Consider the following 27827-nt stretch of genomic DNA (forward strand, 5'->3'; position numbering starts at 1 on the left):
GGTCTGCGTTTTCATTTCGTCCTATGAATCCGCAACCTGAGTGGCCTACAGGAGAATCCCGGAATTAGCCAATCACGTGGGGCCCATTGTGTAAATAATGTATATAAAGCAGACATTCTGGGGGAACTTCCATTCCTCCTCACCACTATGAGCTGAATAAAGAGCATGAAATCCACTCTCGACTCCAAGTATATTTCAGTTGTAAACCGTCCTTTTGTCTTTGGGTGAAGGGCGATATGGAAAATTAATTAAAAATAGTAAAAATAATACTAATAAACTAATAAATAATCGGCCAGAGTTTTCATTTAAGGACCCCATCTTTGGCGGCCAGCTTCACAGTAAATTTACACATGCGAGTGAGTTTTCTTTTTTTTTAAGGCGGAGAGGCCTAAGAGTCCGAACTGACTTCTTTGGCTTCCCCACTATATTTGCATAAATCTGCATATCTTCACCTGAGTCCCAGGCAAGCTCCTTGGGACCCTTCCCACCCTTTCTCTCCCCCTTCCCGCCGCCTCCGCGTCTCCTCACCAGCCACTCGTCGCCTCCTCGCGCCGCCGACCAGCCTCAGAGCAGGAGCCACGATGCAAGCCGGCAGTCGACGTCACAAACACGGCTAGCCAATCGCAACACCGCGCGTGCCTTTATCGAAGGCTGCCCCGCCCCCTCTTCCCAACGGCCTGTGGGCGACGTCATATGACGGTCGGTCAATCGCCTCGCCCCTTTACGTGACGCCACAGGCACACCGACCAATCGAAAAGCGCGCTTGCCAACTGAAATAGATGTGTATTTTTCTCTCAGCCCCCTCCCGCCTTTTTTATTTTTTTAAACCTTTCTTTTCCCTGTAATGAAGCTGAGAAGAGAAAGACGAGATCCGAAAAAGGAAGGCGCGTGAGGAGACGCCGACGCCGCCAACCGGCGCCGCGCAGGAAATGACGTCACCGCGCCCGGAAGCGACGGGGAAGAGACCGGCTTTCCGGTCGGTGGGCGGGGCCGAGCGGAGAGCCCTCCCCCGACTTCCGGGTTGGCCCGAAGCCCGGAGGTAACATCAAGAGCGTCAGGAGGAGGAGGAGGCGGAGACGGAGGAGGAGAGGAAGAAGCCGGAGGGAGCCGGGGCTGCCGCGCGCCTGTGGGAAGAGAGCGAGCGAAGTAAGCGGCGGGGGCCTGAGGGGGGGCGGCCTCCGCTGCCTACGGGTCCCCCGGAGGGACACGGGGCAGGCGAGGCGAGCGCGGAGTCTCTCCCCCCCCCGCCCGCCCCCGTTCCTGCGCTTTTATTATCCTGTCAGGAAAGGCAGGGAGAGACCCCGGCGGTGGTCTTGGGGTGGGGAGGTTGCCCCTCTCAAACGGTTCTCCCTCCTTCGGTTTCAGAGCTGCCTGTGGGCTGTGACTAACCAAGTTCTCCTCAGAGTAGACCCATTGGAACGAGCGGGGTCTCAGCCCGCCCTCTCCCCTTGATTTCAATGGGTCTACCCTGAGAAAGGTCAGCGCCGGATACAACCCAATGGACCTGAGTTAGTGATAGAATCGTGGAGCTGGAAGGGACCACCAGGGTCATCTAGTCCAACCCCCTGCAAGGCAGGGATCTTTCGCCCAAAGCGAGGCTCGAACCCACGACCCTGAGATTAAGAGCCTCATGCTCGACCGACTGAGCTAGTCGTGTCCTTTGATTTCAGTGGGTCTTCTCTGAAGGTAGGCAGGAGCTGGGCAGCGTCTGTTGTTTGGGGGATGGGGGGTGGGCTTCTATTTCTTCATCTAGCTCTCTTCTTCAGTTGGGGGCAAGGACCCTTCTTGTGGCTCCAGTGTGGAGGGCAGTGGTTGGTGGGTGAGATAAAGAGCCAGGTTCAAATTCTGCCTTGAAACCCAACTAGCTCTGTCTGTTAGTTCTGCTCAGAGTAGACGCAGTGAAATGAATGGATGCACGTTAGGCATGTCCATTGATCTCAATGTGCTTGATTCAAGCATGGCTAAGATTGGATGCAGTCTTCTTATATAAATAAATAAAAATAAAGACCAGCTTTCTATTAACTTGTCTTTGAAATCTGAGTAACTACTTAGGCTTGTATCTGACTTAAGTCTGCAATCTTATACACACTTGGCAGCAAGTCTCATTGAGGCCAGTGGAACTTCTTAGTGTACAGGCATAGATTTGTACTGCAAGTCATCTCCTTGAAAACGAATGGGTCTGCCCTGAGTATGATTCGTGGTACAAACTTATGCATGCTTACTCAGGAGTATGCCCCATAGAGTTGAGTGGGACTTACTCCTGGGTAGCCGAGTCTCTACTCAGTTACAGCATCAGTTTTTTCTTAATTTGGTATACGGTATTTCATATACATTTGATTAACTTCTCAATGTCCATGGGCTCTTCGTAGAAGCTCTTATTTATTTAATCTTCTGTATTTTGCAGTATGTAGATATTTTAAAGGGGAGAGGTCTTTGCCCCAAGGAGACTAAACATTGAGAGCGTTAGACACATTAACAGCAGGGATTGAAATATTGGCACATGTGTTTGTGTATACGTTTCTGTTTGGTATGAAGAATTGAGTGTGGAGCGGGAAGGATTTCAATTATTGATTACTTAACGGAAATGAATCTTTTGGACTTGCGTGTTAGTAGGGCAGCCAAACCCAGTTGCAGTTGTCATCTAACAGATGGAAAGAGGAGCTTTTCGTTGGTGCAACTTGTGTCATAGTGTCATCAAAGAGAGAACAGCCTTCCCATTTATTAAAGATCTAAAAATTTGGACAACTGGTTTTCTTGTATGCTGAAAGTATGAATGCACTTTGGGAGACAATTCCACTTATTTTCCCATTACGCAGGGGGGAAAGCCATAAGGCCATGGGGTGCTAGTGGAGCAAGAGGGTCAGCAATCACCCTACCATGAACCAGGCTCACTGCTTTCATTTCTGTCCCCAGGCTTACCGCTTTCTTTCTTTCTTTTTTTAAAAAAAGAGTAAGCTTCTGGCATTTATAGAACCAGAGATTCAAGGCAAAATATACAGACACCATGTGTAACAGAGGCTAGCCCACTCCCTGGGTTTCAGTGTTTTACTCCCCACAACCTCAAAAAATTCCTGCAGACACTCGTACATAGGCTGTGGGTCATGAGGCACAGGGAGAGAGCAGTTGGATAGCTGCTGTGTTGTTATTTTTAAGTAAGTATTTCTGCTGACATGGCTTGTCGTGCCACAATACTGTAAGGATTCGAAAATGTGCACCTGCTGAAATTCCCTCTTTTGGCCACCTGAGATCTCTTGTGAAGTTGAAACATGATAATGGCAGTCTCTTCTTAGGAGTCTTACAAAGGTGAATCATAGAACTGTCATTTGGCTAACCCCCTTAAATGCAAGAATCCTGCCCATAGCCGTCCCTGGGTAGGCTTGAACCACCAACCTTCTGGTTAACAGCTAGATGGGATAGTGATGATGCTACTATCTCTGTCTTCTTCTTTGCCCCCAGTTTACTGAACAAAATATTCAACTTCTTTCTGGGGTGTGTCACACACATGCTCGCACGCACACATTCCCATTGACACAACATTCCCACACGAATGTTGATTTCCTCACTTCACTGAGGTGGCAACAACTTATTGCCCTGTTAAGAGCAGCCAGGCTAATGCCCCTTCTACCCACTCACCTTAGATAATACTTTGGGTGCCTCCTCATGACCTCATGTCATTCTGACTTGCTTGCAGGGAGGCTAGACAGTGTTGTTTCAAAGCAATCATTACTCCCATCACTTTCCTTATTGCAAAAAGCCCCGAATTTTTGGGAAACAGATTTGTTGCTCAAGAACTCCCGGGTCGGCTTCAGTTGCGCAACCTGGACTTGCCTGTTTGCACTTGAACCCCAACCGAAAATAGCAACAGGCCAGAAGTGCCCTTCAGACTCCGTTTCTGGTAGTAATAAAAGAGATCAGTTTTCTTTTTGGCTTTCCCCTGATCCCAGTCCTGGCTGACAGTGTTTGGGTAGTGTCTCGCAAGCTAGCAGTGAAACTTTAGAACGAGGAAATCGGTGGTTAGATTCTTTTTTATTGTTGTTGTTTTCAAATTGAGGCTCGACTGCAGCCCTCTCTTTTTTCAAAAGGTCAGTTTGAGGTAGAATCTCTCTTCAAGACCTTCACACCAGAACAGTCCCTCTCCTCGTTCCCGTTGCTCCCTCTGGTGTCTGAATCTCGCATTGTTCTCATCTAGCCTCTTGATTTAGCCTGCTTTCGAAGAAAGGACTCCTGTGAACTTAGCACAATTAAGATCAGGCTGTAATGCTGATTTATGGAAGATGTTTCTGATGGGCATTGTAGAGACAAGAAGCTGGCACACTTTTGCAGAAAACATGTGAGGTTTTTGGCATTGATGACTGAGCAACTTAGCATTCGTGTATAGGTTCAGTCAAGATGCTACCTGGGCTCATCCTATATCAGCCAACCTGGTCCCTTCCAGATGCTTTGGACTAAAAACTCCCATCAGCCCCAGCCAGCACATGGAGTTGTAGTCCAAAACATCTTGAGGGCACCAGATTGGCACTGTCTGTCTTATACTGTAATTTTTTTTAGGTATAATATCCAAGTTTATCTCAGTAGTTTCTCTACACTTGAGAAACTGAGATGAATTCTCTGTTTTTGATTGTCAGGCTCCAACCCTGAAGTCACAGAAAATATAGCCAAGTTCCATCAAAACAGGGTCAAAATTATTAAAAGGAAGATAAGTTCAAAGTCAAAATCTCCTGTATTTTTAAACTGTTTCCAGCTGTTTATTTTGTTTCACAAGATTTATATGCAGCTTAATTGTAATAAAACCTCAAAGCAGTTTACAAAATGAAGAAAACAATAAAATTACCAGTATAAAGCAGTTAAAGCCTACGTTATTTAAATTATTTTAAAAGTAATTAAAACAAACTGTAACCTGATTAACACACATGCCAACATTCCATATGTCTGGAAAGGCTTGCCTAAACAAAAATGTTTTTGTGGACACCAGAAAAAGTACAGTGAAGTCTGCCTGTTTCAATAGACAAGGAACTCCAAGATCACTTTCTGTTTATGAGTTTTGTTGTCTATTTATTTTAAAAGGTACAATTTGTGGGTGTATACCGTGTTTCCAAACCCCCTGCTGCAGTTGTCTCAATATCCCTATAGTGCCATTATTTCAGTCTTTGATCAGTTTGTAAAATCTAAAAAGCAGCCCTGAAAGTTAGTTAGTTTTCTTCTTCCCAGTAGGTGGATGCAGAACTAGAGCTGAGAGTGTTCTGTTAGTCACCTGGCAAAGGCAAGATTTGAATGGGGCAGCCCTCTGCTTTTGTGGCTACGTGCTTCTGTCCACAAGGTTGACCTCTTACTGCTTTGCACATTATACTTCTGTGCGTGTGTGTATAAGTGGAAAAACGTGAGAAATCGACTATAAGCCACTGCTTAATGTTTGTGTGTGCTGTGGATCTCTCTCATTGATCTTGTTAATTGACAGCCTGGCTTTGTCCATCTGAAATACCCTGCTGCCAGTGAGATGATATAATTGTAAAAAGCAATTGCTCAAAGTTGGTACAAAGTCTCTCTCAAGACAGAGTCCAAAAGACTTAATATTGGATCTTTGTGTGGTTTTTCACAGAGAACAAGGTTCACTTTGAATCCTTTAAGACTCAAAGGTTTCAAAGATAACCTGGTTCTGTCTGTTCTTCTTTCTCGATAACTTAGGCCTTTGGCTGAGTGAGCATTCTGTGCCCTTTTAAATGTGTTTGTGGGTAGGTGGGGTTATTGCCTTTACTGTATTGTTATTGTTATTATTAATAATAATAATAATTTTGTGTTCTCCTTTGGTATTTTTATGCTGTGATCTTCAGATTAATACCACTACTACTAATGAAGTATCTTGCTATCTGTTAACTCCTTCATCCTTGCCATTTCCCTCCTGCGCACTTTCTGTGTTATTAAAAATATTATGGTGATGGGTGTGAGCTAAGAGCCGGTTCAGATCTCTCCTCAGGTAGGAACTTGCCAAAGTCACCAAGAGCCGATTCACACTGTACAGTCAAAGCACATTCAACACACATTTAAAGCACGTGACTTCCGCAAAAGTATACTGGGAGCTGTAGTAGGTGAAGGGTGCTGGGAATTGTAGTTTTGTGAGGTGGAACTGCATTTCCCATGATTCTTTGGGGGAAGTAATGTGCTTTAAACATGCGTTGGGTGTGCTTTAAATATATGGTGTGGATCTGTTCTGGGTGTTTTTGGGCAAGGGAGCCTCTATCTTCTCAGGTTCAGCCCCATCTGCATTATTGGGGAGTATTAGTGTGATTCATATCCTGCACCTTCACTATAAGTATGTGTTGTCCGGGCAGCTAACAGATCACTTACAGAACAGTAATCCTGCTCCAGTAGGTCTCTTATGTTAGTCTTCCTGCTTTTTGTAAGATTCGGAAATGGTGTCCCAAACTTTGTCATTTATACTCTTTTTTATAATAATTTTTATTAAATTTTCTGTTTTACAATTTCGAATAAACATTTTGCAAACTTTAAAATATCCAGTGACTTCCCTTCTTCTCTTTCCGTGGTTCATTTTACCATGGTTCATCCCTGCGTATTTTACAATAGCCATTCAAATCAATTTTCCACTATTATATTCATCAAGAATTATTTACTCTGCTGAATGTTGAATTTATCTTAATGCTGCCAGCATTTTCAGCTGTACAGTTATTTTCCATATACTCAATAAACATTTTCCATTCTTCTTTAAAGACATGTTCTTCTTGCTCTCTTATTCTATATGTTAAATCTGCAAGTTATGCATATTCTGTCAACTTGAGGCGCCAATTCTCTTTAGTTAGGACCTCGAGCACTTTCCATTTTTGGGCTAACAAAACACTGGCTGCAGTTGTTGCATACATGAATAACCTTTTCTGACACCTGGGGATTTCAGTCTGGGTTATCCCCAGCAGAAAGGACTCTGGGGTTTTTTGGGAGGGAAAGTAATTTAAACATTTTTTTCAGTTCATTGTAAATCATTTCCCAATGCTCTTTTACCTTTTTGCATGTCCACCACATGGGAAAGAACGTTCCCTCCACATCTTTACACTTCCGACACTTATCTGATTCTGTCTTGTAAATCTTAGACAACTTACTCGGAATTAAATACCGTCTATGAATCATTTTCAAATATTTCCCTTTCAAAGAATGTTGTCGTTTAGTTGTGTCCGACTCTTCGTGACCCCATGGACCAGAGCACGCCAGGCACTCCTGTCTTCCACTGCCTCCCGCAGTTTAGTCAAACTCATGCTGGTAGCTTCAAGAACACTATCCAACCATCTTGTCCTCTGTCGTCCCCTTCTCCTTGTTCCCTCCATCTTTCCCAACATCAGGGTCTTTTCCAGGGAGTCTTCTCTTCTCATGAGGTGGCCAAAGTATTGGAGTCTCAGCTTCAGGATCTGTCTTTCCAGTGAGCACTCAGGGCTGATTTCCTTCAGAATGGAGAGGTTTGATCTTCTTGCAGTCCATGGGACTCTCAAGAGTCTCCTCCATCACCATAATTCAAAAGCATCAATTTTTCGGCGATCAGCCTTCTTTATGGTCCAGCTCTCACTTCCATACATCACATGCTGTAAATTTCAAGTCGCTTTTCCAAAGTTCCTCCCAGAGGTTAAGATCTATATTGTGTCCTATATCTATTGCCCAGTGCGTCACTGAAGCTTTAACTAGGTCGTCTTTTGTTTCCCATTCTAATAATATCTTTGTCATTTATACACTTATTCCAGTTCCTCCCACCCCCAAACACCCCCCCCCAAAATCCATTCATAATAAGGGGAAAGGTTATTCAGTCAGTCTTTAAAGTTGATTGATGTAGTGAGGACTTCTTCACTTCATTTCAAACTCATTTATGAGAGTGAGAATCAAAGCTACAGGAGACCTTGCATTTCCTAACACCGGCGTGTGTGTGTGTTCTTTCTCCCTTTGCTGAGGCACCATGTTCATTCATGAGCAGCTGTGTTGCCATAGGATTGGCGGGTAGAATTGCTGGGGGTTGAAGAAGGGGAAAGTGTGATGGATTTTAAAGCTTCTGACTTGCGAGGAGCAGAATTCGTGAGCTAAATATAGCCTCCTCTGGGTTGGAGGGTTAGAGATGAAGCAAGAGACTAGCCCCTTGGTTTTGAAGCTGGGTTTCACTGGCTTTCGATTGCTGAGGCCCTCATTTTTCCTTCTATGGTTTAAAACGGGGGGCTGCGTTTAGAGTATTGATTGGAAAGAGGCAAGCACGAAACAGTGAGATCTTGGGTACATTTGCACCTTGCGCTAAGCCATGGTTAATGGTTTCCTCTGAAGGTGCTGATCAATTCTACATTGTTTCCCCCTCCTCCCCTTACAACATGAGAGCAGCAAACCAAAATCCTTGGCCTCACATTAGGTCCAAACTGTGAGATGCTGTTTCTTTTACAAACCACCATTGGTAAGCTATGACTTTTCATCCTAGTTTGGAGCAAAGCAAATCAGATTTATGGGATGCAGGTGGTGCTAGGGTTAGGACAGAGCCTAGGACTTGCTGATCAGAAGGTCGGCGGTTCAAATCCCTGCGACGGGGTGAGCTCCCATTGCTCGGTCCCTGCTCCTGCCAACCTAGCAGTTCGAAAGCACGTCAAAGTGCAAGTAGATAAATAGGTACCGCTCCGGCGGGAAGGTAAACAGCGTTTCCATGCGCTGCTCTGGTTCACTAGAAGCGGCTTAGTCATGCTGGCCACATGACCCAGAAGCTATACACCGCCTCCCTCGGCCAATAAAGCGAGATGAGCGCCGCAACCCCAGAGTCGGCCATGACTGGACCTAACAGTCAGGGGTCCCTTTACCTTCACCTTTAAATCAGATTTGATGTCATGCTGGACTAAGGATTCTAAGAATTGGAGTTTGTTGCTCTGAGTCACTAGCAAGGAGGAGCAGATCAGAAGGGCACGTTCCCAGTAAATCATTAACCATAGCTTTCTTTCATAACCCACAGCTGTGGCCAGTAGGGATAACAGCGGGTATTCTCTTCAGGGTTGGCTATATTTCTCTATCAGAAGTGATTGAATGATCTGATCACAGCCAGTGCAGGGACAGAATGGAATTGGGCAACACCCTCACCCCAGTTGAGTCCAATTGTTCATACGTCGCCTCCTTCCCGTGACTCATGCAGAGACACAATGGACAGCCTCCTGCTTACGGCTGGCAGTTCTGCAGCCCTTCTGCATTGAGAGCAGTTGTCGAATCCAGTTGATGTAGAGATGGGGCAGAATTTTCCACTATGAATGGAAGGAGGTAAGGCCAGGGCAGAAAGTCATTTGGAGATTAGCGATATCTTGGTGCGTGCTTGTGAGTCCTGGGACATGATTTAAGTGTGACTCATTTGGACCATGGCCCCATCAGGTGGACATCTCAGCATGGAAAAGAGCCATTCTTACTGATAGATCATCTGCTTGCGTATAGTAGGTCTCGAATCCAATTTCTGGCGTTTCCAAAGAGCGGGCTGGGAAAATATTTTTGCCTGAAATCCTGCATGCCAACCAGTCATGCCTAGGAATAGAGGAAGTTGCCTGAGATACATTTGTCCATCGAGCCCAGTATTGTCCACACAGGCTGGCAGTCTCTCTCAGCCTTACGTGGAGGTGCCCAAAGACCTAAGAGTGTAGAACAGTGCTGCTTCATGACCTCCTTGAGTGCTTTTCTTTGGCTAGAATGTGTCTGTGATCATTCCTTTTGCTTGCCTGGAAGGGGACGGGTGTGAAAGGGGTATGTGTGCTGAAACTAGCTTACTGGACAACAGGTAAAGCTTACGCTTCAGGCATGTGGCCCCCAGGAGGTTCCCCAGAAAGGAATGTGGCCCTTGGCCTAAAGAAGGTTCTCTACCCCCCTGGGCTAGGTAGGTGAGCTAGGTGAAACAATGGTCTGACTACAAATGACGCATCACTGCCTGTTGAATGAAGCATTTGCTGTGTAATCTTCTAACAGCCTCTGGAACGGACGAATCTCACCACTACTGAGTCTGGAAGGGAAAATAAATCCATGAAAGTGAGTGTCTCTGCTTTAGCCGTCACTGATAATGATGCAGCAGGCCATTATTTTTTCACCTCTTGTTAGTTTTCCAGTTCGTTCTTGTTCAGCCAAGTAAGGACAGCATATAATAGTCAGGCCGGCGGTGTCCCTGGTGTAATATTCTATTTTTTGACAGCAGCTGGTTCCAAACTGGGATTTCCCAAAGCTTGGGAGTGGAGGCGGGGAAAGAAGGGGAGCGGGGACAGGTTGGGAGGATTGATGGGATGGCTTGGCAACCCCCCAAGCCCACGGGGGGGGGGAGACGTATCTGTTGACCCTTTGCTAAGTCATAGGAGGCTTGTCAATGGGAGTCAGGCAGCTGGGAAAGGGCATCATAGCTGTGCTATGCTATGCATGCAAAGGAGCCTTGGCATTTCCAGCTGAAAGGAGCTCAGGAGGAAATGGAACCTGGAAATAAGTTCTTCCTGAGACCTTAAGGAGACTCTGCCACAGAGAATAGACGGGCCTCCCCACCCCCAAATGCTTTGGACCAGGCATCCCTAAACTCGGCCCTCCAGTTGTTTTGGGACTACAACTCCCATCATCCCTAGCTAACAGGAGCAGTGGTCAGGGATGATGGGAATTGTAGTTCCCGAAAAGCTGGAGGGCCGAGTTTGGGGATGCCAGCATTGGACTATGTCAGCTTTGGCTAGCATGCCCAGCAACCAGGGGTGATGGGAGTTGTATTTCCAGCAACACTTGTGGAGGGCATCAGATTGGGTGTGAAAGACTGGACAAGGTGAACTTTCGGTCTGATCTGGCTGGGCTTTTCAACACAATTCTGAAAGTTGAGCTGAGAGCCAGTGTTTTCAAAAAATGGAGTTAGACCCAGTGTGGGTACGAATCCACCCTTGAGGCCATTTCTCCGTTGTCACCGTCTCCAGCCTGATGCCATGTGCAGTGTCAGACGGGGGGCATGTAAGTTGTTCCTTTGCAAGCAGGGCTTGCTGATTGGTGCACAAGGTGGGCCCTTCTCAGATCAGCCGCACCAGTGGAGCTGGGGTAGCTCGCTGTCAGCACAGACCAGCTGATCAGTTTCATCCCTTTTGAAGGTGCGTGAGCCCTGCTTTGCCCACTCGCAGGTCCAGTCTGAACCCAAACCGCACCTGCCAACAAACATCCAAGTTGCTGACTGCTTGGTGGTTTTGGCAAGCCACTTTGGAATTGTCACCTGATGTCGTAGTGATGTCCAATTTGGCCCACATGAAGTTGGCAGAGGGTAGGCTCTGGTCGGCCTTGTGGATCTGGGTCATAATGCTTGGGGGGTTATGTCCATCAACAGGTGTGTTACATGACAGCTCAATGGACTTCCCATAAGCATCTCTCTGGCCACTGTAGGAACTACAAGGCCCGTTGGCCTAATCTGGAAAGATCTTCTCAAGGTCTTAAACACGGTGTCTTGAGAGAACCGGGGAAAGTGAACTTCTGAGTTGGAGATGAGCTGAAGAGAACCACCTGTGACACCAACTACCTGAAGAATAATGTGAGGTCAAAGGGTCCATCAAATCAACATGTTGTTCCTTTGCCAGGCTTAAAGTTGTATCCCATTTCCCTGAGACAGGGGACATGTGGTCTTCCAGTTGACTATAACTCCTCTCATTCCTGATGGTTGGCCATGTGGGGAATGGAATGGAGTATCTTGGGAAAGGGTGTGACTGGCTTGCTGGAAGGCCGAACAGGAGCACTCCATGGCACAACGTTTGGTTTGGGTTCATCTTTAAAGTCCAGTTAAAGTTTCCTAGCCTGCCAATATCTACGTAACATTGGTCACAGCAAAAGGCCCAAAGTGAGAAAGAAGTGGCCCTCTTAAGTTTTACAAAAGCTTGCTTACCTGCTCACCTGGGGTGAACTTTATTTCATCCCAGGCAAATAGCTTTTGCCGAATCCCTTTTGAAACAAACCAACCTTTCCTTCACTTTCTGACCTCCTTGTCTCCTGCCAGAGCTGGATCCCATTCTCTCAGCCCCACCCATGCAGCCGCCAGCTTCAGACCTGGTGAAAAACAAAAAGTAGGACACCCCATTTGGGCCAGATTAAGCAGGCGCCGCCCAGGGAATGTGTCCTGTTGTGCAATCGGTGCTTGTACAATGAGCTAGTGATTGTGGGTCCTCCTGCTTTTCCAGTAACTAAAATATAATGTAATGTTTAAACTATGTTGTCGTGTCTCTTGGTTGTGTTACAGTCAGGGGAGGAAATGAACATAGCAGAACATGAGCCCATCAGTTGCTAAACATCTCTGCCAGCTGATCTTGGGCCCAGACGACCACCTGTTCTCTCTCCCTAGAGGTCCCCTAAGGACATCTGACTTCCCTGAGGCCCTTTCAAAGTGTTACTTAGCTTAAGGGGATTGGATTTTACATTCTTCAAGGGAGATGGCTCTGTCACTATTTTCAAGAGGACTCTCTGGGTGTTCGGGGAGAATTCCTCCCCCCTTCTCTCTGCCCCCAGCCCTGCCTTAAGGAAGCGCATAGACTTGTTTACAGCAGGGGCCATTAACCTCTGGCGTTTCTGGGACTACCAGAAGACCCACGCCACACACTTAAAAGCACAGCCTGGATAGCTCGGCTGGTTAGAGCGCGGTGCCGATGAAGGCAAGAAGATTGCAGGTTCGATCCCTGTACGGGACAGCTGCATAGCCCTGCTATTGCAGGGGGTTGGACTGGATGATCTTCAGGGTCCCTTCCAACTCTACAATTGTGTGATCTAGTGCACATTCAAAACACATAGCTTCACCCCTCCCCCCCCAAAAAACCCCAAGAATACTGGGAACTCTAATTTGTTCAGGATGCTGGGAATTGCACTCTATGAGGGGGAATCCCAGAATTCTTCGAGGGGTGTCCCACGCTTTAAGTGGGGATTGTATGTGCTTTAAGTACATGGTGCGGCTCCTTGACCATTGGGCTGATGGGATTTGGAGTCCAAAATCATCCAGGAGGCATTACAATTCTCACTTTTGTTTGATGGGTTCAGCCATTCAGCTGTACCTGAGAGGGAGAGAGAGCCCTTCTGCTCTCTTTGCTGCAAAGTAACTTCTTCGTTAAGTTGTGCTGTGCCAGTTTTGGATGCCTTTCAAGGATGTCCTAATTTTTTGTCCTAATTTTTTGTTCTAATTGAATGTTTCCTTTTGGGTGTTCATAGTGCTAAAAATATACAAGGATTTTTTAAAATAATAATAAAAAACCTTTCCACACCACCCTAATAGTTTGTCTGAAGAAACTTATTGTCTCAACCTTGTAAAACTGGTGTTCATTCTACACCGCATCCTGGGTGGGCTCTCGTTTCTCTCTCTGGAACTCGTAGAACTTTCCTTCAGCACTTAACAGACCCTGGGCTGTTTCGTTCCTTTGAGAGCAAGACGGCAAAGGCACAAAGAGGTATATTAAAGCTCCGTTGGGAAAATTGGTTTATTCGGTTTTGGGTTGAATTTATCTGGTGTTATATTTATAATGCAGCAATTGTATTTTTAAAACGTCTGCCTGTTTACTCCAGGGGCAGAAAGGATGGGAGGAGACCTCAGTTGCCTGGTCAGCCAAGCACCTAAAAACATGCCTAGGAATTTTAAGCGTTAGGGATCATTACGCTCGGGTCTTGCCACTGAAAATGCTGAAATGTTCCTCCGGTTTGCTGGGAGTGGGGGGGAGAAAGGAGTATGTTGTTGGGGTGTTGGTGGTTTGTTTGCTTGCTTGCTTGGTTTGTTTGGTTTGTTTCTCTTAATGAACTTGTATTTCAGCTTGTTTTAAAGTGTGGCTTTGGTGATAAACATGGATTTAGTGATAAGACAGTTTGTTTCCTAAGAAAATCCTGCTTTTTAAGTTGCTATAAATCACTTGGTTCTTTAAACTTTGCTTTGATAAGCTTGCTATAAAAGAAGATCAACGTTGGTGGAACAGATGGCATGGGAGATAACGGGCTTGCTGGTGGTGGTCTGTGCAGAGCCAAAGGGAAGTAGTACCAGTGGAGCCTGTTCTATTCCTGTGAGGGGGGACCTGTGGACTCTATTAGCCCCAGCCAGCAGAGCCAGTGATCAGGGATGATAGGAGTTTTAGTCCAGCAACATTTGGAGGGCCACAGGTTCCCCACACCTCCCCATGAATTTTCCCTGTAATCCCCTGCAGTGTGGAAAAGGGGTTCCCTGGTGGATGAGTCCATGCATATTCCCTGAAAGACAGGGCGTTTATTTTTTTAAAAAAAATGCTATAGAATTAAATACAGATGGTCATTTACCCTCGCTAGATTCAATGTGCTGCTATCTGCCTTACTGCAGGGCAGATTCGAGGGTAAACCATACGTGGAACGCGTCTGCCCCTGTGGCTTGATGGAGGTAGAAACTGTCTCTCATGTCTTGTTACGCTGCTGTTTCTACGGGGATATACGCTCGCTATTTACCACTCCTGTTATACAAAAATCTCTAAATGGGTCCGAACTTCAACGTCTAAAACTCCTGGTAGAGGACAAGGATCTAGAGATCACGTTAAGGGTGGCCAAATTCTGTGCGACCTCCATAAAACTTAGGGAACAAGCTGTGCTACCAAAATCATTAAGGTTTTAAATAATAATTGTAGGTTATATTTTAGTGATCAAGATTTAATATATATTTTTAACTGCCACTATATCTGAATTGTCTCTGTTATACCCAATTGCAATTCAATGTATTCCTGTTGTGTTTTATGATTTTCCTGATATTGTAAGTGAGCCAGAACTGGTCTGTGACCGTAATAATAAAATTCTATTCCATGCTATAGAATTATGCTTACAAGTAAGCCCCGCCCCCCTCTGCTGAGTCTTTGCCCTGAATATGGGTTACTGATGGAAAGATGTTCTCCTCTTGCCGCTCTCTGCTTTTAGTGGTTTCCGTTGATAGCAAGTAACTTTCGAAGAACAGAAGGGATTTGGAAGGCAAAGCTGAAAAGTCAGGAGATGTTTGATGCAGAAAGGGATGCTTGTTTCCAGGCAAACTTGCCTGTTTGCCTGTCGTTGAGGTCAGGAAATGAGACTCTCCTCTGGGTATCCTCATCACCCGAGAAACCCTTTCAGGGCAGCCTCGTTGTGGAACTCCCCACCACCACCCAACAGGTCCACGGTGGGGATTTCAACCTCGGATTCCCTGCACACCAATATAGCACATCTTGGCTGTTGAATAAAGCTAGCTGTCGGTGTACCAGAAAGTTGCTCGTTAATTGGCACCTGCAAAATTAGGACTTTGATTTAGAGAGGTCGCGGGTGGCGCTGTGGGTTAAACCACAGAGCCTAGGACTTGCCGATCAGAAGGTCGGCGGTTCGAATCCCCGCAACGGGGTGAGCTCCTGTTGCTCGGTCCCTGCTCCTGCCAACCTAGCAGTTTGAAGGCACGTCAAAGTGCAAGTACCTTCCGGCGGGAAGGTAAACGGCGTTTCCGTGCGCTGCTCTGGTTCGCCAGAAGTGGCTTAGTCATGCTGGCCACATGACCCGGAAGCTGTGCGCTGGCTCCCTCGGCCAGTAAAGCAAGATGAGCGCCGCAACCCCAGAGTTGGCCACGACTGGACCTAATGGTCAGGGGTCCCTTTACCTAAGGTCATGGTTGGAGTAAGATGTTCGATTTGGGAAGTTTGATCTGGTGGTGTTTTCTGGTGTATATGACGAGATTTTGCAGAAAGTAGTTGGTTTGCGTGACTTTCTGCTCTCAGAAAGTCTCAACCAGCTTCTGCATTCCTTTGGGTGCAACTCCCATCAGAGTGCATGAGCTGGGGAATTTGAAGTTTAGACCAGGGATCAGCAACCTTTTTCAGCCGTGGGCCGGTTCACCATCCCTCAGACCATGTGGTGGGCCGGACTATATTTTTTTTGGGGGGTGGGGAATGAATGAATTCCTATGCCCCACAAATAACCCAGAGATGCATTTTAAATAAAAGGACACACTCTACTCATGTCAAAACACACTGATTCCCAAACCGTCTGTGGGCCAGATTGAGAAGTCGATTGGGCCAGATCCGGCCCCCGGGCCTTAGTTTGCCTACCCATGTCCTAGATCTTAGGCAAATCAATTGAAAAATCAGGGGGTGTTTGGGTGTTTTTTTGCGTTTTGGGGGTTTGTCTGAAAAAAGATACTCTGCAACTTGTTTTCCGGGTTTCCCTAAGAAAAACGCTCCACAATTTTGGGGGATCCCTAAAAAGAATACATGGCAACCCTACTTTAACAGCCCCCATCAGCAAATGATTCTGTGTTGTGAAAAGCTGCAATTTGCTAGTTTGGGCTGCTGCTGCTGCTGCTGCTGCTGCTGCTGCTGCTGCTGCTCTGGAGGGTTTTGCTCTGGCAAACTGGCAATCCAAGGATCAGTCCAGGAAGAAATGCACCCTGCCTCTTTTCTGCACCATTGAACAGACAGTCCATTTCCTTTCACTTAAACCTGAAGGTTCTCATTTCTCAAAGCTCTTTTTGCTTTGATCCAACCTAAACCAGGTTGCCTACCCCTGGTTTAGACACTGCATGAGTTGGGAAAACATAGTGAACTTTGGCCCTATATTTACTTCTCCTGGTGGCCTTGTGCAGTCATGAGGACTAGTGTATCTCACCTTTGCGCTGATCCTTTTTAGATGAGACTTGGGATATTTGATCATACAATACTATATATGGATAAGGGCTCCCTCTGGTGGTTACCATGCATAACACATAGCCCAACTGAACATGCAGAAGATGCCGGTCCTCATGGATCTGAATTAAGGGCTGATTTAAATCAGAACATAGGAAGTCATTTTATACAGGCCACTGATCCACTGACCCCAGTATTGTCTACACTGACTGGCAGTGTCTCTCCAGGGTTTCAAGCTGTGGAAATTCCCGGTCCTGTATGGAGATTTTGGATATTGAATCAGAGACCTTTTGAACGCAGAGCAAATGTTCCCCCACTGAGCTACATTCCTTGCTCTGGAGAGGGTGTCAAGTGGAAATGTGGACTTCTGGCCGAATCATCTCACACTAGTGTCTTGTTTTTGCTGTCGGGCAACTTTTGGCTTAACAGCTTTGTGAGTTTTGCGTCTTGTCTCTTTTGAAGGTAGGTCCCCATAAGTGACTGATCTATGAAATGGCAGAGAATGGAACAGACCTGAGGCGCATGGCAATGAGCAAAGAGCAGCACAATGGAAACTTCACAGGTGAGACAGTGAACTGGGATAATGCCTCTTGCTTGCTTGCTTGGGGAAGTGTATATTGAGGGAGGGGGTATAGAAACCATAGTTTAGTTTTGTTTTTGCATGATTGGATTGTAGCCAACTTTGCAAATATAAGAGTCTCATCTGCTGTTCTGCCCCGGTTTTTTTTTAATTATTATTCTGGCCCCACCCACCATGGCCATGACACTAAAGGAAATTGGGATGTGGCAGAAGGAAGAAATTTCTCAGATCTTAAACTTCAGTAAATATCTGTATTAGCTTAGATACTTTTAGTTGAGAGGATCTGAAGACTATTGAGGTGACAGTTGAGTTACCGTATTTTTCGCTCTATAGGACGCACTTTTTCCCCTCCAAAAATGAAGGGAAAATGTGTGTGCGTCCTATGGAGCGAATTCAGGCTCCTTGGCTTCAGCAATAGCAACGGGAAGCCTCTGAAGCGCAGAGGGAGCTCTCCCTCCGCGCTCTGGAGGCTTTACGTTGCTTTCGCTGACCGACCCCTCTCGCTCTCCAGGCTTCAGGCAGCTATCCGCAAGCCTTCGGAGCGCAGCAGGAGTTCCCGCCGCTTCCCCCGCCCCAGCCCCGCGGCTAAAAATGAAGCCAAGACAGCCAGCAGGATGGATCCCACTCGCTGTCTTGGCTTCTTTGCTCTTTGGGGCCTGGGGGGGAAATAATGTTTTTTCTTTATTTCCCCCCCTAAAAACTAGGTGCGCTCTATGGTCTGGTGCGCCCTATGGAGCGAAAAATACGGTACTTCATTCTGATTGCTTGTGTTAGATCTACTTTTATTTATTTAGGTAATTTATATACTACTTAACTACAGAGACGCAATACAAGAAATCATTAAAACTATAAAATCAAACTTCAGGTAGGTTCCCCATCCCTGACTTAGCTCAGTACTGTCCTGCTGTACTTGATAGCAGTTGTCGGGGTCTTTGATGCTATCTCATCCTCTGAGGCTGATGTGAGCTGGAGTCCAGCAACATGGGAAACTGACTGACACAGATTCAGGCCATTGGGTTGATTCTAGCTCAGCTCTGTCTACACAGATGTCAAGCAGAGGTCTTTCCAGCCCTACCTGGAGATGCCGGCAATTAAACCTGCATGCAACGCAGATGCTCCTCCACTGAGCTAAAGCCCCCCCCCCCTTTCTTCCTTACCCGTTTTGCAATAAAGTGCAAATCGAGCCACAAACCTATTTTGAAAACGCTTTTGAAAAGGCTTTCAGGACCAGGCTGTGTCTACTCGGTGCTACAGGCTATGAAGTCACATAACACTTTGTGCCCAAAAAAGCTGAACACTGCAACCTGTTTTCGTTATATAAGCTGAAGAAGTTCTGCTTAGCCAGTCTTATTTTGCGCAATGCGTTCTCTCCTTGCAAATACCAGGCTTTTCTATACCCACCCGCTCCCACAAACACCTCTCTCTATGGCCCATCCAGGCAGGCAAGAAGCAGGATCAGAGTTCAAGGGCACATTCCAGCCAGGCAAAAAACATTCAAGGAGGGCTGAGAGCAAGACCATTTGGGGGTGTGCTTTTGAGAGAGTTCCAAGGGGCCAGGCAGAATGATCTGGAGGTTAGCATTTGACCCCCAAGACCTGCACTTCTCCACCCTTGTATTAGCCCTTTTGCTTTTTGGAACAAGCAACCAGCTGAGCAACCATGTGGTGGGTGATGAATCCCCAGGGCTGTTGATGGCCTCACATTGGGTTCATACCTAGAAGAGAATTTCCTCATTTCACTTGGAGGGTGAAATCTTTCACAGGGCTGGCGATGCTTGCCATTTCTCATAGCTCTTCTCTCCTAATTCTCCCCTTTTCCTTCCTCTTTGCAGAGCCTTCTCCGTCAAGCGAACAGAAGAAGAGAGAACGCGAAGAGCGCCTGGATATCGTCCTCTGGAAGAAGCCACTCATTACCTTGCAGTATTTTTTCCTGGAAACATTATTAAACTTGAAAGAATTGACCATAAAGTAAAGGCCTACTTCTCCTTAACTTTTTACTCTTGAACCACGGGGTCCCAAAATCGAGTGTCTCCTCCCCTCCCAAATGGGGCTGGGTCCATTTGAAAGGCACTCACTAGCCGCCGCCCCCCCCAGCTCCCCTCCCCTCTGCCTCTGCTTCCTTTATCAAAGCCTAGATTTTATTGTGTCCTGATTTAGTCCAAGAGGTCGGAGGTTTTTTCTCTCCCTTCCCCTGACGCTAGAATGTGGTGCACCTAATGGAATGGGGTAGGATCCGACCCATGGCGAAGGAACTGCACCTTTGCCACGGTACATAATTGATGGGGGTGGTCTCTCCTGCAAATTCCAAAGATCTCAGGAGCCTGTTCTGGAATCTTGTGTTCTAATTCTTAGGAAGAACTTGTCTGGATCAATACAAGGCAGCGTCCTACATTCCTATGGGCTTGCTAGAGCAGGGCGGGGGGAGAACGTTATCAGGTTCAGCCGCCCAGAGTGGCTGGGGCATCTCAGATGGGTGGAGTATTAATAATAATAAAAATAATAATTGTTGTTGTTGTTGTGGCTGGAATATGAATGGGGCAGAGAGGGTGGTACCAGTGTGTGTCAGTGTGGTCCTTCTCTGGATTTTTGATTCTAATAGCAGTTTATTTATTTCACCCCTCCCAAGATTGTGGCATCGCCGAAGGATCGTGGTGTCTCTCTTACTGCTGCTGGCACTGCTTACATCCGCGTATTATATCGAAGGCGCACATCAACAGGTAACGCTACATATCAAACAGGGCCTAGCACTTTCAGGACATGCAGAGGGCTTGCATGTGTTCTCTCGGTAGGCCAGCAAGCTAAAAGAAAGAAAGAAAGAAATGCCCGAAATTGGACGACGAGCATCAGTAGAAGAGACGGTCGCTTCATATTCTCCAAATAAGGAATTTCTTCTCTGTCTAAGTGATAGTGCTCACAGTTAAAGCTGTGGAATCTGCTCCCACCAAATTCACAATGGCTGTGTTCTACTTCTCCCGAAGGCCACTTTCTAGGAATCATGAGTAGGGAGACGGTTGTTGTGATCAAGTCCTGTTTGCGGGTTTCGTTTAGGCATGGCTGGCCACTATGAGAACAGGATTCTGTACTAGGTAGTTGACTGGCCTGATCCAGCAACCAGACTCCTGACAATAACAATAATTTTATTATTTATACCCTGTTCATCTGACTGGGTTTCCCCAGCCATTCTGGGCCACTTCCAACACATATGAAAACATAATAAAACCTCAGACTTTGAAAAATGTTCCATTAGGGACTTAGGTAACTAACAGTTGCATTCTGATGATATGTATGCTGAAATGGAAACCTGTTGGGCAATTTTTGATATAGAAATAAGGTAAAATAATTTCTTTTTCTAGCAACCTATGTGAGGTTCACCTCTCTGTGTGCTGGCCTTTGGCTTTTTGGCTCTTCCTCCAGATCTGGCTTTCTAGAAGCAGGTGTCAGCACCTGAAGTGGGGGGTTAGGGGACCTGTGGCTCTCCAGATGTTGCCAGACTGCAATCTCTATCATCCCTGACCTTTCGCCACGTTGGGAGTGATGGGAAGTGGAGTCAACAATGTCTGGAGGGGCCCACAGCTTCCCCACCCTTGCCTTAAGAGGTTCCCAGCCCAGGACTCAAATTCTGCATCAGCACCAAATGGTAAAACATTGTGCACTGCAGGTTTTTTAATTTGCTACTGTCCTTTGAACTGCACAGAATTCTATTTTATTTTTGATTGTCTCACAATAAGAGCTCCCCATCCCCTTTAAGGTATGCTCTCCCCAGGGAGACCCACCCAGCACTGACCTTTTGGTGCCATGGAAATGGTTGACTTTCTCAGGTGTTCAGGCAGCAGCAGTGATACGACACATCCTTAAAACTGGTTTTATGGTAATTTTTCGAAACGTCTGTGTGTTTTTACTTGCTTTTCAGTGGCATGCTGTAGAAGGATTTGATAAGCATTGCACCTTCTTGTGAAAGTGTAACCTTTTATTCTCTCTCCCCCACCCTCTTTTCTCTTAGTATGTGCTTTATTTGGAGAAGAAGCTCTTATGGTGTGCCTACTGGGTAGGCTTAGGCATTCTGTCCTCAGTGGGACTTGGAACGGGTCTTCACACCTTTCTGCTCTACTTGGTAAGCGAGAGAGAGAGAGAGAGAGAGAGAACACGTGTGACTTATGAGTGACTCCACGGGTGGGTGTAATAATAATAATAATAATAATAATAATAATAATTTATTATTTATACCCTGCCCATCTGGCTGAATTTCCCCAGCAACTCTGGGTGGCTCCCAATCGAGTGTTAAAAACAATACAGCATTAAATATTAAAAACTTCCCTAAACAGGGCTGCCTTCAGATGTCTTTTAAAAATAAGATAGCTGCTAATTTCCTTGACATCTGATGGGAGGGCATTCCACAGGGCAGGCGCCACTACCGAGAAGGCCCCCTGTCTGGTTCCCTGTAACCTCACTTCTTGCAGTGAGGGAACCGCCAGAAGGCCCTCTTTGGAGCTGGACCTCAGCGTCCACACTGAGTGATGGGGGAGGAGACGCTCCTTCAGGTATACAGGACTGAGGCCGTTTAGGGCTTTAAAGGTCAGCACCAACACTTTGAATTGTGCTCGGAAACGTACTGGGAGCCAATGAAGATCTCTCAGGACCGGTGTTATGTGGTCCCGGCGGCCACTCCCAGTGTACTTTCAGGTTTGTTTTATATCTCTATGTCAGTGATTTTCGACCAGTGTGCCGTGGCACCCTGGGGTGCCTTGAATGATGGTCAGGGGTTCTGCGAGCAACCCTGGCCTCTGTCCCTCTCTCCTCCCCTCCCTCCTCTGATGCCCTCTCACATCTCTGCCTCCTCAGGGCTTGTGAAGCTGTTTGCCTCACGTTCACCTTTGGCCAGTCTCCATTGGGCCACCAAGGCTGGGGGCACCCTCTTCCCAGGCCCCTGTGGGGTGACCTGAGGAGGCACCTTTCTTTGGGGCAGGGGGGAGCGGCTCAGAGACCAGCGGCAGCGGCCGCCCAGAGAACTCCCAAGGAGAAGGGAGAGGAGAGGAGGCTGAGGGAACACTCCATAAGGGAGGGCATTTGAAAAAGGGTGAGGGGCTGCCAGCTCGGCAGGCAAGGGGGGACATAACTGGGCTCCTGAGCCCCACAGGGGTGCCGCAGAAAGAATGTAGTTGGTCAAGGGAGCCGTGGACTCAAAAGAGTTGAAAACCTGCTGCATGTAATAAAAATGTAAAAATGTCACTGCACAGCCATTGGAGGATTTGTAGTGTCTCATCTCGGTGGTAGATATGGATGACGTCAGGGCAGGATAAGGGAGCATAAGTGAATATTTATTGCACAATAGCAGGGCTGTGGCATGGAAGCGAGAAGAGAAAGACAGACAGACAGGGAGGGCGGTGGTTTGAAACAAAAAGTTTGCGCAAAGATGCTAAAAATTGAAGGGGAAATGGCAGTGTTAAACAACAACAGAAGTTTGAGTGAAATAGGGAATAATTGAGGACTCCACGTCCTTTGGAATATTTGAGAGCTCTGCACCTCTTTCACATGAGGCAGCCAAGGAATGGAATAGTAAGAGTATATTGAGAAGGGGGAGACACTGAAGGGGGGAAAGTTTGAATAAAACAGGGATGGAGAGAGAGTGAGAGGGAAAATGGCTGTTTGAAACAACAGCAGAGGTTTGAATAAAGCCGGGATGAAGAAACTGGCTGAGATCAAACAGGCCTCCACCTCTGCGTTGAACCTTATTTTCTCCCCCACAGCAGGCATATTAAGTCACATTGTGCCTATTTTGTTTTGTTTTTTACGTGTGGTTTTTAATTGTTTTATATATCATGTTATTGGACTGGTGGAATGGTTTTGTTGACAGTTCTGTCAACAGCTTTGTGACCCATTTATGCTGAACAGCGGTCTTAGGAATAAACGAAATAAATAAATTCTGCAACTACAGTTAGGCTCAATGAAATCAACAGACCTCTTATCCATGCCTGGCTGGGCTGAGCAATGTCTGGTTTTCAACATCGTGATATATCACCTTCTAAACCTCGCGATATACCAATATATCACGATGTCTAAAATAAGTCTGGAACTATGTAGAGGCGAACGGCTTAATGTTCCAGCAACTGCTACTACTTAGGGGTCTAAAACTTACAAGATTTTATTTACCTTTAACATACTGTTACAACTGTTATTTTGTAGTACAGAGCAACAGGGGCGGCAGGAATCATGAGAGAAGCAACGACTGGCTTCACAGTTTCCCCCACAAATCTCGATTTTTTTTTACATAGCACACACAAACACATTGTGATTTGCGATATATTGCCATGTCAAATACTGAGAAACCATTAGCACAATGTGTACTTCAAAGCAATTTTGGACGATGTCTTGATACATTGTCCCACCCTAATGCCAAGTGATTACAATGGGTCTTCTCCGAGTGTATCTTACATCAAGTCAACCCATTGGTCCACGTAGTACATTATTGTCTGCACTGACTAGCAGTTGCTCTCCAGGGTCCCAGCCCTCCTTGGAAATGCGAGGATTATACTGGGGACCTTCTGCCAGCAGAGCGTGTGGCCTGCCCCTAAGCTACGGAATCCTTATTCCGTAATAGTTGCTAGATACTACATGTGGAAGAAAATCCAGCATTCACACTGCGATTAAAGTAAAGGTCTGTCCAATACCCTGCTTATTAAGGCAAGGCAATGGCACTGGAAAAGGCCCCATCAACCAGAACCTGTTCTGAACTGATCAACGTAGTGTTCCAATTATACATGGCACTAGCAGCTTTTTATTGCGATCAGGAAGTTGTTGCAACCCGGTTAATAAGAAACCACAAGGAAGTGACTGCACAGGAGAAAACACGGTAAAAGCAACATTGCTGAAATCAAAACCTCCAATATTCCATGCTCCTTTAATTCTTCCACCTTCCTACTAGCTTTATTTTTTACGCTCTAAGAGAGACGTGGCCTTATGAATAAACTCAGGTCTGCTGTAGACTGAGGTCCTTGCAGGTCCCAAATTCTGCTTCCATGTACAGGTGGTACCTCGGGTTAAGTACTTAATTCGTTCCGGAGGTCCGTACTTAACCTGAAACTGTTCTTAACCTGAAGCACCACTTTAGCTAATGGGGCCTCCCGCTGCTGCTGCGCCGCCGGAGCACGATTTCTGTTCTCATCCTGAAGCAAAGTTCTTAACCTGAAGCACTATTTCTGGGTTAGCGGAGTCTGTAACCTGAAGCGTATGTAACTCGAGGTACCACTGTACAGGAGACAAAGTGGCTTTGTGGGCTGCTAGCTGTTCATCCCCCACCCTGAAGTTTCACGTCGCCTTTCATTCTTGCTGTTCCACTTAACAGAGATGGTTTTCTGGGATAGCTCAGTCGGTAAAGCATGAGACTCTTAATCTCAGAGTTTCAGAGTTGTGGGTTCAAGTCCTGATTGGGGGGGGGGGAGAGATTCCTGCATTGCAAGGGGTTGGGCTAGCTGACCCTCATGGTCCCTGCCAACTCTTGACTTTCAAATACAGGGATGTCTCTGAAACTATTTCCCCCCCAGTTTGCAATCAAATTTCCTGCGTTTTTTCTGAACATCATCTCTTTATTTTGTATACCACCCTTCATCCGTAGATCTCGGGGCCCTTCACAACATATGAATACAAGTCCATATCTACTTCCAGGAACTGAATTATCAAAATGAGGTGAAACAATAACCTCTTTTGGGGCTTCCCTTTTGGGTGGAAGTGGACTGCTAGCTTCAGACACGTAGGGAGGGAAATGGTTGGAAATGAAGAGTTCTGTGTTGGGCAAAAAATACCCAAACCAGCTGCTTACGGATTGTGGCTCAGTAAAACCGCTCCTCTTAGCCTGTTAGTTGCTTTCGTGGCTTTTGGTTCTGCATGGAAGAGTTCTGCCCAAATCCACCGCTTGGGGGCTCTGTGAGCACACCAAGATTTGAAAGAGTCGTCCTTTAAAAGAAAAAAAACCCATATGAAGTTGGATTACAATTTTCCAACAAATTTTTGTTCTTGCTGTGTTGTTTAAAGCAGACACTAGATGGCACCGTTGTCCTGGTCATTGGTGACAAAAAAAACCCCTCACGCTTTGCTCTCTCGTAGCTTTGCTTTTGATTTGCTTCTTAGCATACGAACTCCGCAAGCAACATGTTGAATCATAGAATCATGGAAGTTGATTTTCCCTGAAACGGACAACTCATGGCCTGCGAACCAGGAAGGCGAGACTTGCCTCTTTCCCCTGGTATGTGGGGGGCACTCTTCACACTTGACGGTGCTGGAAGTGCACTCTGCATGTGCTCAGGAGCACTTTCACCTTCTCTTGTTTCATGTGTTATAGAGAGGAGGCCCAGACATTGAAAACATGAGAACAAAGGAAGCTGCCTTATACTGAACCAGACTACTGGTCCATCTAGCTCAATATTGTCCACGCAGACTTGCAGCGAGTTTCCAGGTATTCAGACAGGGGCTTCCTCAGTCTCACCTGGTGATATACAGGGGATTGAACCTGGAGCCTTTTGCATGCAAAGCAGGCGCTCTATGGCTGAGCCAGGTCTCTTTCTCAGCCTTGGTCCGCTCACCCACATTTCGGGTTTAATACTTCTGTGCCTTAACATGACTGGGCTAGTGTAAGGAATTACTGAGATGAACTATGAGAAATATCCCAAGTCAATAGTACGGAACTGAACTGCTGGATGGGATTTTATGCATCATTATAATATATAACAAGCGCTCTTGCATTTCCCTTTGCAGCCTGCTTTTGTTCGCTTGGAGTGATAAGCTACAGCAGTCGCGAAAAACCCTCCAACTTTATGCCAGGCTCATTTGTACCACGAGCTCCTTTTGCATCACATTCCCTGTTTGAAACATGCAGGGGAGCCCTAGGTTTCCTGCCTGTTCCGGGTGGCTTGCGGCACATCGAAAACCAAAAAAAGAAGCAGCTTTCTGGAGAGCATGCTTTTTAAGATGCACATCTGCAACTGGGTGTCTTGGCTGTGACAACCAACAGCAAAGATTGTGCCTGCCCTAATACCACGCTGGTAAATCCCCACGTCTTAGCAGCTGCAGCCCAGCGGAATCAAACCTCGCCTTTGCCAAATTCGTGACACCCATGCCTCCGTCACGGGCGCCATCCTCGAGTGATCACCAGCTCCACCCCTTGGCTGCCCAACTTGCCAGCCTTGCCCAGAAATCAGATTGCCTGGCTGAATTAAGCTGTGGCTTTGCTACTTTTCCTAGAATTCGGTCTTCTTGATGTGTTTATTTTTAGTTTTTGCTCGTGGTGTGCAGCAGCACTGGCCGAGGGAGATAGGCTCCCGAGCCACTGCTAATTCACAACTGATATGACCGCAGAGCCATTGTGGTAGCCGGACGATTTCCATGCCACCTGAAGGGGTTATGCCAAAAAAAAAAAAATGAGGGCAAGGAAGAGACAAACGCTCACTGTAGCGGAAGAGCCTGTCTCTAATGCCAGGGTGCAAGCAGAGCTGACACTGCCTTGTTTTTAGAAATCAAAGTACTTCAGAGCTAGGGACAACTGAACATGCGCAGAGGGACATTCCCTAGGAGTAACAAGTGGGAAGATAGCATGATTTTTTAAAAAAAGTCCATGTGCAAAGAGCTTTTCTCATCTTGGAGTCAAAAGTAGAGGCGATGAGTTTCTGATGGGGACAGGGATGTAGCTCAGTGGTAAAGAGCAAGACTTGCCTCATTCCCCAGGTATGTGCAGGCCACAGGTCCCAGGTTAAATCCCCAGCATCTCCACATAGGGCTGGGATTGTCCCTGGCCTGAAACCCTGGAGAGACACTGCCAGTCAGTGTAGACAGTACTGAGCTAGATGGACCAATAGCCTGACTCGGTAGAAGGCAGGTTTTGTGCACTGGATAAGGTCCCCCGTCAAAGCGCACCGACCCGTTTCATGCTGTGCATTCTGCTAAACTCCTTTCAGGGTTTGTGCCAATCGAGTTGCGCAATTGTTTTGCGGGCCGTTTCCTCTTTTCTCGGGAATCGGTTTTGCTTTCCTAATTCTTTGGAAGAGGAGTCAGGAGGGGCGGCAGAAAGCCCCAGAGGACACGGTGACCTTGGGAGTGCTGCTCTTGGTTTCACAAAACAATGTGCTTCTCTCTTCCAAGTGTCCCATCGCACCTTACTGAACCCCACCCATTCCCAACTGTAAAAAATAAAAATAAATCTCAAAGCAAAGCAGGTGCAATCCATAGCATTGTTGTTATTGTTTCTTAAAAAAATATGGATGTGGCTTGCACCCAATAACAAAAAAATATAAAGTGTAACAAAACGTAATTCTAAAAGCTGAGGTTGTGTGTTTACCAGACATCTGCATTGAGTTGCACGTCTGTGCCTCTATCGTGGGTGTTGCCTGCACCTCCTAAAGCATTCCTCCTGTTAATAAGGGCTAGGAGAAGGGCCAGGGCAGCGCCCCAAAATATGATGTGGAAGAGCACAGCTGTGAGGGTGTAGCACCAATTTATCCCCTCTTAAAAAATAATAATAATAGAATAAACCCCATAGTGTTCTGTCAGCTGAGTGGGAAATCGAGAGGAGTTGGATTGAATTATTTTGCTAACCCATTTAACAAAATGCTTAGGAAGAGAACGATCGCTGGTGAATTGTGGGTTCAAGAGGCCCTG

General features: G+C 46.5%; 1 protein-coding gene across 6 annotated transcripts in view; it reads left to right on the forward strand.

The window, feature by feature from the left end:
- Positions 1–995: 995 nt before the first annotated feature.
- The window catches only part of VMP1 (vacuole membrane protein 1), a 104419-nt gene continuing 77587 nt past the window's right edge, over positions 996–27827 (forward strand). Inside the window, exons 1-5 of one of the 6 annotated variants that reach the window (XR_014541939.1) lie at positions 996–1146; positions 17070–17169; positions 19019–19154; positions 19813–19903; positions 21187–21297. Coding sequence is in view for 5 of the 6 variants with exons in the window: in XM_083587887.1 (XP_083444013.1) it covers positions 17100–17169; positions 19019–19154; positions 19813–19903; positions 21187–21297 (408 nt within the window). In the remaining variant the exon portion in view is untranslated. Of the gene's footprint in view, positions 1147–1667; positions 1687–9053; positions 9268–9372; positions 9435–13396; positions 13416–17069; positions 17170–19018; positions 19155–19812; positions 19904–21186; positions 21298–27827 lie in introns of those variants that run through there. The other 5 variants (XM_083587887.1, XM_083587891.1, XM_083587889.1 and 2 more) reach the window with 5 other exon arrangements.

The sequence above is a fragment of the Podarcis filfolensis genome (genome assembly GCF_964270895.1).
Source record: "Podarcis filfolensis genome assembly, chromosome: 15".
Lineage (NCBI taxonomy): Eukaryota > Metazoa > Chordata > Lepidosauria > Squamata > Lacertidae > Podarcis > Podarcis filfolensis.